General features: G+C 35.5%; 1 protein-coding gene across 5 annotated transcripts; it reads right to left on the bottom strand.

Annotated features, from left to right (window-relative positions):
• Positions 1-1731: 1731 nt before the first annotated feature.
• On the bottom strand, positions 1732-10540 carry LOC127793077 (zinc finger transcription factor YY1). Of its 5 annotated transcripts, none has more exons than XM_052323850.1 (7): positions 10298-10435; positions 9112-9159; positions 8474-8562; positions 8155-8354; positions 7331-7420; positions 3165-3308; positions 1732-2631 (listed from the first exon to the last, which is right to left on the bottom strand). In XM_052323850.1, exons 4-7 carry the CDS (start codon positions 8335-8337, stop codon positions 2077-2079), a joined length of 972 nt encoding a protein of 323 aa, XP_052179810.1. In that variant the 5' UTR covers positions 8338-8354; positions 8474-8562; positions 9112-9159; positions 10298-10435; the 3' UTR covers positions 1732-2076. The 5 variants fall into 5 exon arrangements, with proteins under 5 accessions (XP_052179810.1, XP_052179809.1, XP_052179807.1 ...); XM_052323849.1 differs by having other exon boundaries at positions 9112-9170; positions 10298-10386; XM_052323847.1 differs by lacking the exon at positions 8474-8562 and having other exon boundaries at positions 9112-9170; positions 10298-10540.
• Between the last annotated feature and the right edge of the window lie 265 nt (positions 10541-10805).

Below are 10805 nucleotides of genomic sequence, written 5' to 3'. Positions count from 1 at the left end.
ATCTTGTTTTAAACTATTCACACACCATGTATATATAGTTTAAAACATTTTATGTATATTTGGAGAAACAAATAAAAGAAATATGTGAGATAAAGAGTTGGGTATTTTTTATTATTTTTAATTATTTAATTAAAATTAAATAAGAATAACAAAATTACGTGCTATTAAACATTAAGTAGATTAAATAACATAACGTAGTCATTAAATTTTACACTAAAATATAAAAATATCATTGAACTTCAATTTGTAGCTTGAACTTCAATTTAATATACAATTCCATAATTTTTGTTAATTGTCGTTAAAAGAGACTAACAAAATATTAATATTTTTGTATTTTAGTACAAAATTTAGTAATTTTTTTATACTTTTATATAAAGTTTAGTGACCATTATTTGTCTTATTTAACCTTCCACATTATTAGTCATATCAACGTCATGTTTGCCTTTTTTAATTGTGATTGATAATAGTTATAGATTTGTAAAAATATTTATATTTGTGTCGTATTATCATAAATCTCAAAAATACGAAATACATTTTTTACTAATTTTTATAAACTCATTATATCATAAACGAAAATATAATTTGAGAACGAAAAGTGTATGCTTCTAATTTGTTTTGAACATGTAAGTATAACTATTTTATACATATATATATATATATATATTTATCCCCTCCTTTGTATTGACTCCCCTGTTTGTCCCAAACTCCAGCAACCTATATTCAATCCAACTCTTCTCTCTCTCTCTCTCTCTCTCTCTCCCTGTGCAATGGCTGATCATCATGCAAATTTCCAAACCACTGTTTGATATCGAGAATGTCGCCGAAATTTCGGTATAAATATGGAAAGCCCGGTATTGTTATTAGATGGTTGCAAAGAGTTCCTCCCCGGCAACAATGAAAGCATATTATGTTCTGTTTGTGGGTGTCACTGACTCTTTCACCTCCCGGAAGAGCTGCCCTCTCAACCATCTTCGCCGCCGCCACCTCCTCTGTCGGCACTATCACAAAAGTATAATAGCAAAAGCATTAAAAAATAGGCTAATGCATGTAATAGCAAAAGTATGTTCTCGAGATCTTCTTATTTGTGGTTTTCTGTGTGCGCGTACGCGCGCGTGCATTTTGCTATGTTTATCAAACAATGTAAAAGAAAAAAATGGAAGTGCTTTATTTATCTAAAAAACAATAAAAGGATTTTTTCAAGATATTTTTTTAATATCTTCTTGCAATAAAAGCGTCTTGTTATCAATTATGTTTCTCTACGTCTCAAAATGAGAGCACACATCATATACTTAACGAGTTTTGTGATATAACAATTTTGCTGTACAAATTATTTCATAGATTTGACACATTAAGAGGCTAATTTGACCTATTTAGATATATTGTGTTACTTTGTTTTCAATCGTTGAAATTTATCATGAAAATTTAATTTAACACATTTAAAATTAGATAATTAGCGTTGTAAAGTTGGATAAATATTTTTGTTATTTCTCAAATGTCAAGAATGTATCCTCTTTTTATCAAATTTTACAGATGTAAAATATAATTTATTTTTAAAAAATAATTAAATAAGGATTACAAGTGATTCAATAATGTGTTCAGTAATGCATAATCACGAATGCATTGGGTGCGCGGACTTGTAATTTAAGATAATTTAAAAAATATAGCATTTCATTTAATAATTTCAATTTGTTAACAAATAAAATTATAGCACTAAAAGATCTAACAAACAAATAACTAAAACTCAGGAAAGGAAAACTTCAAAATTTAAAACTCCTCTCAGCACAGGCACAGAAAGAGAGAGGGAGCTTTCAGTTTCAACGCTACAAATACAATGCGAACCCACCGTACGTCAACTTCAAATTAATATTTTACTTGGGAGCGGAGGAGGATCCCCGCCCAGGAGACACGGCAGATGCAGGAGACACTTATAATGTACACTACAAAGCAGTCAAAATCTTGGTACTGGCAAACGGCTGCATTCCAATTTCGGCAAATATTAAGGCATGTACAAAATGAAATCAGCTCAAACTGGGGTGGGATGGGGTGGGGTGGGGTACTCTTTGCAATCCTTCCTAGCTAGTCCTCCTCGTACTCGGTCTCTTCATCGTCGTCCTCGTTATTTTCAGCATATCTCCAACCATCCTCCACATTGTCACGATCCTCTTCTGTTTCTTCGCTATCTTCTTCATATATCTCTTCTTTGACCGGCCATGGCTTTTTTGCAGCAGCAGTATTCATGTTGGCGGGCGACACGGTTGAACCCTTACGTGCAACCTTTGTAGGAGGCAGCTTCAGATTTGCCTTGGATTTGCTTTGCTTCTGCACCTTGCTGCTTCCACGTTTTCTTCCGGCGTAAGCATCGTGGTCACTGCCTTCATCCAAATCATTGTCAATAGCAGCAGATTGTGGGTTCTTGGCATTGTCCTCCAGCAAATGCCCAGGATGTTCTCTCCTTAGATGAAGGTTCAGCTTGTATTCATGGATGTAGGCCTTGTCACACCCTTCGTATGGACAGCTGTAAGGTCGGTCGGACGATGCAGACCCATAAGCACTACTAGCAGACGCCTTTGAAGTTTTTGATACCTTCTCTGGAGGTTGGGAATACTTCGCCGGCACATCCACCACATTGTTCTGCGGCAATTATTTGATGATGAAGTTTAATATCCAATAAAACTATCATATCCCATTTTATCCAATCAATAAAGAGAGACAAATATGCACTTCTTCACAGAATACAAAACCAAAACTTAAGTTCCAAATTATAATAACTAAATAAATACAAAATTAAACAAAAGAAAAAAAAAAGATGATTACTCTGACCTAAATGATCGGTGAGATAGAATTCAGGTAACTAAGAGCACGTATTAAGCCTTCGTATTCTTGTAGCATAAAGTAACACATATATAAAGAGAGAGAGATATATATATAGAGAGAGAGAGAGATTTCTTGACCATTCTCAATTGAGATACCTCATTCTACCATTCCCGTAATTCTTGGTTCTGTTTACAATGATGAATATGTGTTATCCTATGGATAAAAAATTTAAAAAATGAAGCAGACAACCATAAATAGAAAAGTTTAATGTTTTATATACATGCAAAAATATCAAAGTGCCTCAAAGATAGATTAGACAACTAACTACTAAATATGACCCGATGACAAACCTTTTCATGATGGGAGGCAATGTGGTTCTTCAATTTATACTCATGCGCATATCTCTTACCACAATCTTGATACGGGCAGATGTGATAGTTCTCTTGTGAATGCGTTTTCATGTGTGACCTTAGGTTGAAATCCAGTGAGAAAGCCTGCATTTTTCATACTTCATTTTCAGATAAAGCAAAAACTTCAAGAGCACCAAAAACTTCCGAATTGTGATGAATTTGATGGGCTAAGGCAACACTGATGTCGCATACATAAGGCGATGACTTGTCTAATTAGGCTCTGAAATTAATAAGCATTGCTAAACCATCTAATTTTCTCAGACAAATAATAATCTAACTAATAAAATTCAGCATCAAGAGATTACATCAATTTAACTGTTGGGCTTCAATCCAAGACCCTAAAACATTGAAATCTTAATTTTGAGATGCAAATTACAAGTTTTCCCAAAATTGCCAGAACTAACAAACCTTGGACCAAGAATGTAAATCTTCTAGCACTAGAACAAAACATTCTGATCAAAAGGAGAAAGATTAAAATATTTTCAGATTAACTACACTCCACCTGGGGATGTTATCCACTGCCGGTCCCAACCCCGGATAAAGGAGGAGGGTTGTGTTAGGTAGCCGACAGTCAACGTAAAACTTAGTCGGATCCAAAACATGAACTCTAGACAAATTATGAAAAATCGTTTGGGCGTGAGCGTAACCCTTCATAGCGACGCGCTACACTACCCGCGTGTAGTGTCAAGTGAGCTAGGGCCGCTGCATCGGCGCCCGGATGTAGTGACAAATGAGCAAGGGTTCCCGCATTTGTTTGGACGGATGTGGGTAAAGAAGTTAATCCAAAATCAAAATCAAAATCAAAACCAAAACCAAAAACAAAATCAAAATCAAAATCAAAAACAAAATCAAATTCAAAGTCAAAGCCAAAAACAAAATCATAGATTAAGGATTGGGCCATGGAACATAGGAACATTAACAGGCAAAGCTATGGAAGTGGTAGATGTGATGATTAAAAGAAAGATTAATATTATGTGCCTTCAAGAGACGAGATGGGTAGGGAAAAAAGCAAAAATTTTGCCAGAAAATGAATATAAAATACGGTACACAAGAAATGATCGAGCAAAAAATGAAGTGGGGATTATTATGGATAAAAGCTTAGTAGATGAGGTAGTGGATGTAAAAAGAATAGGGGATAGGATTATTATGGTGAAGGTTATTCTAGGAAGAATGATTATGAATATCTTTAGTACATATGCACCACAAGCGGGGTTAGGTGAGGAGATAAAAGCAAAATTCTGGGAGGACCTAGAAGGACTCATACAAATGATACCAAGAGGAGAAAAAGTGATTATAGGATGTGACTTAAATGGTCACGTGGGTAGAGACGGAAACGACTACAGAGAGGTACATGGAGGGTATGGATTCGGAGAAATTAATAATGAGGGTAAGTCTATTCTAGATTTTGCAATGACATATGGGCTCATCATAACCAATACTAGGTTCAAAAAACGGGACGAACACTTAATCACATATAAAAATGTCACATCAAGCACCCAAATAGATTACTTCCTCATGAGACAAGAGGACCGGGTATGTTGTAGGGATTGTAAGGTGATACCGGGAGAGTGTTTGACTACTCAACATAGACTTCTAGTACTTGACGTCCAAGTAAGAAATTGGAAGAGAAAAAATCACATAAAACAAAATCCAAGAATCAGGTGGTGGGATTTAAAAGGGGAGAAACAACTAATCTTCAAAGAAAAATTAAAGGGTAGAAGAGAATGGAATGGAGAAGGACAAACAAACCAAATGTGAAGAGAAATGGCTAATACCCTGAGAAGCACAGCAAAGGTAGTGCTTGGAGAGACAAATGGTAGAGCCCCTAACCTTAAGGAGTCTTGGTGGTGGAATGAAGAAGTACAATTGAAAATTAAAAATAAAAAAAATTGCTATAAGGCTGTATATCAGTGCAACAATGAAGAAAATCAAAAAAATTACAAAGAATCAAAAAAGGCAGCAAAAAAAACTGTTAGTAAAACAATGTCAAAAGCATACGAGAATCTATATAAACGACTTGATACAAAAGATGGAGAAAGAGATATATATAAATTAGTTAAAGCAAGAGAAAGAAAAACAAGGGATTTAAATCAAGTGAAATGCATAAAAGATGAAAATCAAAATGTATAGTGAATGAGAGAGCAATTAAGGAGAGATGGAAGGAGTATTTCACAAAATTATTCAATGATAATGACGACACAAGAGTTAGGTTGGGACATCTTAGTAACTCCGAAGGAAACGTGAGCTATACATTTTATCAACGCATAAATCCAAATGAAATAAGACAAGCATTAAAAAAGATGAAAAATCATAAGACGGTGGGACCGGATAATATACCAATAGAAGCATGGAAATGAATGGGAGAAGAGGGCATCTCCTGGCTAACGAAATTATTTAACGCGATTCTTAAATCAAAAAAGATGTCAGATGAGTGGAGGAAGAGTACTTTGGTCCCTATATATAAGAACAAATGAGATGTTCAAAACTGTGAAAATTACATAGGAATTAAGTTAATAAGCCATACCATGAAACTCTGGGAGAGAGAAATAGAGCAGAGGCTCAGAAAAGAAACAGAGGTCTCGGAAAATCAGTTTGGTTTCATGCCTGGTAGGTCAACAATGGAAGCTATATACCTACTGAGACGCCTAATGGAAAGGTATCAAGAGCATCAGAATGACCTACATATGGTGTTTATAAATCTAGAAAAGACCTATGATAGGGTCCCTAGAGAAATATTATGGAGAGTTTTAGAGAAGAAAGGAGTCTGAATAGCCTATATACAAGCCCTTAAGAACATGTATCATGGTGCAGAGACAAGGGTCAGAACATGCGGAGAGGATACTGAACCGTTTAAAATTACAATAGAATTGCATCAAGGTTCTGCACTAAGTTCATACTTATTTGCTTTAGTAATGGATGAACTCACTAAAGATATTCAGACAGAGGTGCCATTGTGTATGCTTTTTGCAGACGACATAGTGTTGGTGGATGAAACAAAAGAAGGAGTGAACACTGAGCTTGAGTTATGGAGAAACAATTTAGAATCTAAGGGATTTAAATTAAGCAGAAAGAAAACAAAATATATGGAATGTAAATTTAGTAAGAATGCAAGATTGGAGGATGTTATAATAAAATTGGAAGACCAAATCTTACAAAGAAAAGATCATTTTAAATATTTGGGATCAGTGATTCAAAAAGATGAAATTCACGAGGATGTCACATATAGAATTAAGGCAGGTTGGCTAAAATGGAGAAATGCATCGGGGGTGTTATGTGATGGTAAAATCCCATTAAAACTGAAAGGAAAATTATATAGGACAGCTATAAGACCAGTTTTGTTGTACGGCTCAAAATGTTGGGCAGTCAAATACCAGCATGAGCAAAAGACGAGCGTAGCAGAGATGAGGATGTTAAGATGGATGTGCGGCCATACAAGAAAAGATAAAATTAGAAATGAAGTTATTCGTAATAAGGTAGGAGTAGTAACAATAGAAGAGAAGATGAGAGAGACTAGACTAAGATGGTTTGGTCATGTGAAAAGGAGACCAAAAGACGCTCATGTGAGGAGAGTGGATGAAATGAAACAATTAGTCAAAAAAAGAGGTAGAGGCAGACCTAAGAAGACTTTGGGAGAAACATTAAAGTTTGATATGAAGTGTATGGACATCAATGAAGATATGACAAAAGACAGAAATACATAGAAATCTAGAATTCATGTAGCCGACCCCACATAGTGGGATAAAGGCTGGATATGTTGTTGTTGTTGTAACTACACTTTGCATCCTTACTTTAAATTAAAAATTAATCCTTTATAGTTATGATCAAGTAGCAACTTCTTGTTCATGAATGTGATAGAAAATTCAAGATGCAACATTCACTCGTCATTAATATTTTCTAGCATATTCATGATTGACAGGCAATAGAGAGCAAATATTGAACCTTAATTGTAAAAATAGGGTATTGGCATTGCTTGTCACAATAGGAGAGTTAGGGGCCAATCCATAGGGGTGATAAATTTAATTAACAAAAAAATGAGAATCAATACAATGTGATGAAAGAAGTAAATGAGGAAACTATATATATTTTTGAATGGACAGCTTGATCACCTTACCACAGCCTTCATGAGGACAGACAAAATCTCTCTCTCCTGTATGAATAAGAAAATGTCTCTTCAGTTTTGAACTGTCCAAAAATTTCTGCAAGGCAAGCCCATGACTGAGTTAAAACGTTCAATTATTTAAAGGGAAGAACTAAACAATCAATTAGTTTCAAAAAATCCTCAAAATGTGAGAAGAGAAAGGTTGATCACAACATAAGTGACCCAACCTGCATCCACACGATGCATATGGAAAATTATGTGGACCATTACTGGTTACATTTGTTTTTTCAACATCCTCAGATTTCTAGCATTTCAGCTCCCTAGTTTTCCGTCTGTTGAGCTTTTGCTAACTGATTTTTCATAGTATAACACTTCAAATAGCATATCAGCTCTTAGTAATTCTACTAATAAATTGATCATCAATGGTTCTGACATTACACTTGAATCAATCAACATCTCATATTAGTTAAAATTGTGTTAACTAGGAAATGCAAGAGCTGTTTGTTCCCTTCCAGTATATTTTGTTGTCAGTGTCAGATTCAATTTAATGTTCATAAGTCACTAGAGGGCCAATTTATGCGTATTAATGTTTGAAGGAGCATATTCTTTGCTAACGTCTAAGGTACAAAGTACATGAAACATGGATATGAATGCTACACTGAACTAAATGAGCTCCCTCATTGAGATGAGTTGGTGAATTCATGATATTTTCAGAGTGCTGCTTCAATATTTTGCTGCTCTTCCAAGTTACAACACATCTCATAAGACTTACAGAACCCTGTCAGTAACAAAACAAGCAAGACCATGTTAGATTAAAATTTAAAACATTACCTTTCCACACCCTTCATAGTGGCAAACATATTGTCTCTCTCCATGGATGTGCGAGTGCTTTCTCAAAGCTCCAGCATCAATAAATGTCTTCCCACAGCCCTCATAGCTACAAAGGAAAAGGACCTCTGTAGTTGGCTCTGGTTCTGGCTCTGCCACTTCTGGCTCGTTAGATTTCTCTTTCATGGCCTTCAATGTGGCCTCTATAAAAGGAATGGCACAAGGATAAACATTATCTCTATATGACTAAAGCAAAAGGGAAAGAATAATGGTTGCAACACCCTCAGTGCATTCTACTACCCCAGTTCAATAGCTATCCAACCTTTAGGTAATCCAAGCAATCAAGTCCAGTGTTTAAAATCCTGACCATGTAAGGGCATGAACCAAAGCCATCCGGCCAAAACAAACCATCTGCATCTTGATTAACCCACAGATTGGTCAAAAAGCATTGAGCACATTCTCTTATGTAGACTAAAAAACACAAACATGCCTAGCTATCTTCATGACTTTGTGTCCAATGCATGTTAAACAGAGTCAACATACAGACACTGTTAATATCTTTAATTTTCTTGATAACTGGAGACATTTTACACATACACAAGGCATTTTGCCATTGTCTGAACAATCTCCACACACTTATTCAATACAGTGAAACTCAATGGATGCTTAGCTACTTCTGAAATCCTACATTCTCTTAGTTTTGTCAGCAGAAGTTTACTTAAATGTATAATTGCAACTCCTCTCTTCCCTTCCCCCCCCCCCCCCCCCCCCCGGCAAAAGGCCCCTCACAAGACAAAAAAATGTAAAGGCAAGTAGAAAGAAAGAAAGCAATACACACGTCATCTTTCTCAATAAAATATCAAGATAGCAAATTACTTAACCCACTATACTTGTTCCCCTTATATTTAGAGATGACAACAAAATTGGAATAATGCATGATGCAGAACAACCAAAACCAACCTGTAACCCATTTTAGAAGATAGCACTTCCCCCCAGTTGCTACAACGTCTTGGGGCACCCTAGGAGAAAAAGATCCGGTTACTAAAAGATTCACACAGTAAGCTAAGAAACATGATTGGGATGTTAATTCAATAAAGTAGGATGTGTTTATCATCCCATTAGTAAAGAACTTAAGCACATATATCTGTGTGCATGCATGCAAATCATCATGAGGAAGAAGTGTTGGCTAAATTGTAAGGATTTCATCATTAACTCCATCTTATCGTAACCAAGCTAGTGTTCATGTTGAATTATAAGGATTTATGGTAAAGTAATCTGACTACGACACATAAAATACTTTAGATAAAAGGAATGGTTTACTTTACTAAAAACAGAAAACACTGATAGAATGTTCAAATTAGATTATTAATATCTGTATAAATTCAGATTTCTAGCAAGTTTCAGAAATTTTCAATTCTGTTCATCACAATTATATGAACTATAGTAAAAGATTTTGCCCACAGGAAGAGATGTACAGTCAGAAATTGTCACTCCGCAAATATGTATATCAAGTTTTTCCTTTTTTTCAAGTTTTCTATTCAATCATGCTTCATATAAATAGATTTTCAATCTTTTGGATTTTTGAGGACAAAAAATGTTTCACATCAAAGACTCCTCGTACAAGCCAAAGAAACAGTGTTACAGTAACATCAGTTACAGGAAAATGTTTCATAATTTGATCTAGTTCTGTTAAGCATGGGAAGTACTTCAATATGACCTTTACTAACTCGGTTGGGTTGAACCAAACAATCCTCCTCTGTCTTTTTGGTTTTTTTTCTTCTTTTTCATTTCGTTAACGTAAAAACACTTGTTCCTTATTCTCATCTTTCTTTGTTCTGTTTATGCGGCTACAGCAACTAATAACACTCCCACGAAATCATAGCTTGTCGATGTTTCCAGACCCCAATATGAAATAGATTTAGACCCACGCTCAACTGAGTGCAAAACAAGAATTTCATCAGAATGTGCCCCAGTTTTCTCCTTTCTTTTGCCACGAAAACGGAAAAAATGAGAACAAAATAGACTCAAAACGCTGATTCTCTATTAATTTCATCAGAATTCCCAACGACAAACAAGAATAAAGGCACAGATACACATAATATATAGTTCTAAACATGTAGAAGATGAGAATAGGGGGATGTATCACCATTCCCTGAACCATTTAACGGCGGGGGCCTTGGACTTGGTGATGGGGCGTCTGTCAAAGAAATTGTGATTCGTCTGAGTCTCCATCGCTCTCTAATTCAAACGGATTGTCTTCGAAACAACCGAGTTCCAGAAACTAGGGTTAGGGTTTCCACAACAGAGACACAGAGACTTGGATTCCAGGAGCAGACGTCTGGTTCTAATATTTTCATGTCGGGTTGAACCCTGCTTTCATAGCATTGCAGCAATTGAACGAAGGAAAAACCGGCCGTTTTTTTTTTAAACGGACCGGCCAGCCAAACTTAATTCCATGTAGACCCCGTGGGTTTCAAAACTAAGCTAACTCCTAGGGAGTTTGATTTATTTGCAGTGAGACCCCGTACGTTTGTAATTATCCGTACCAACCCAGTTTTCCCTTTTGTTGACCAGATGTCTTGACCTGGGGAAAATATCATTTTACCATTGAAGTCGATGAAAATCAGTTTTTAGTTCTTAACAAAGATTTGTAT

The sequence above is a fragment of the Diospyros lotus genome, unplaced genomic scaffold (assembly GCF_014633365.1).
Source record: "Diospyros lotus cultivar Yz01 unplaced genomic scaffold, ASM1463336v1 superscaf1, whole genome shotgun sequence".
NCBI classification, from domain to species: Eukaryota; Viridiplantae; Streptophyta; class Magnoliopsida; order Ericales; family Ebenaceae; genus Diospyros; species Diospyros lotus.
This window is presented reverse-complemented; position numbering and strand designations above follow the sequence as displayed.

Bases quoted from the DNA above. Each gene is read 5' to 3' on its own strand.
- LOC127793077 (XM_052323847.1), bottom strand. From the start codon at position 10,383: ATGGAGACTCAGACGAATCACAATTTCTTTGACAGACGCCCCATCACC. The intron at 8,355-9,111 runs GTTGGTTTTGGT...TTCCTTTTATAG, and splicing joins TCTTCTAAAATGGGTTACAG to AGGCCACATTGAAGGCCATG. The intron at 2,632-3,164 runs GTTTGTCATCGG...TAATTGCCGCAG, and splicing joins TTGCCTCCCATCATGAAAAG to AACAATGTGGTGGATGTGCC.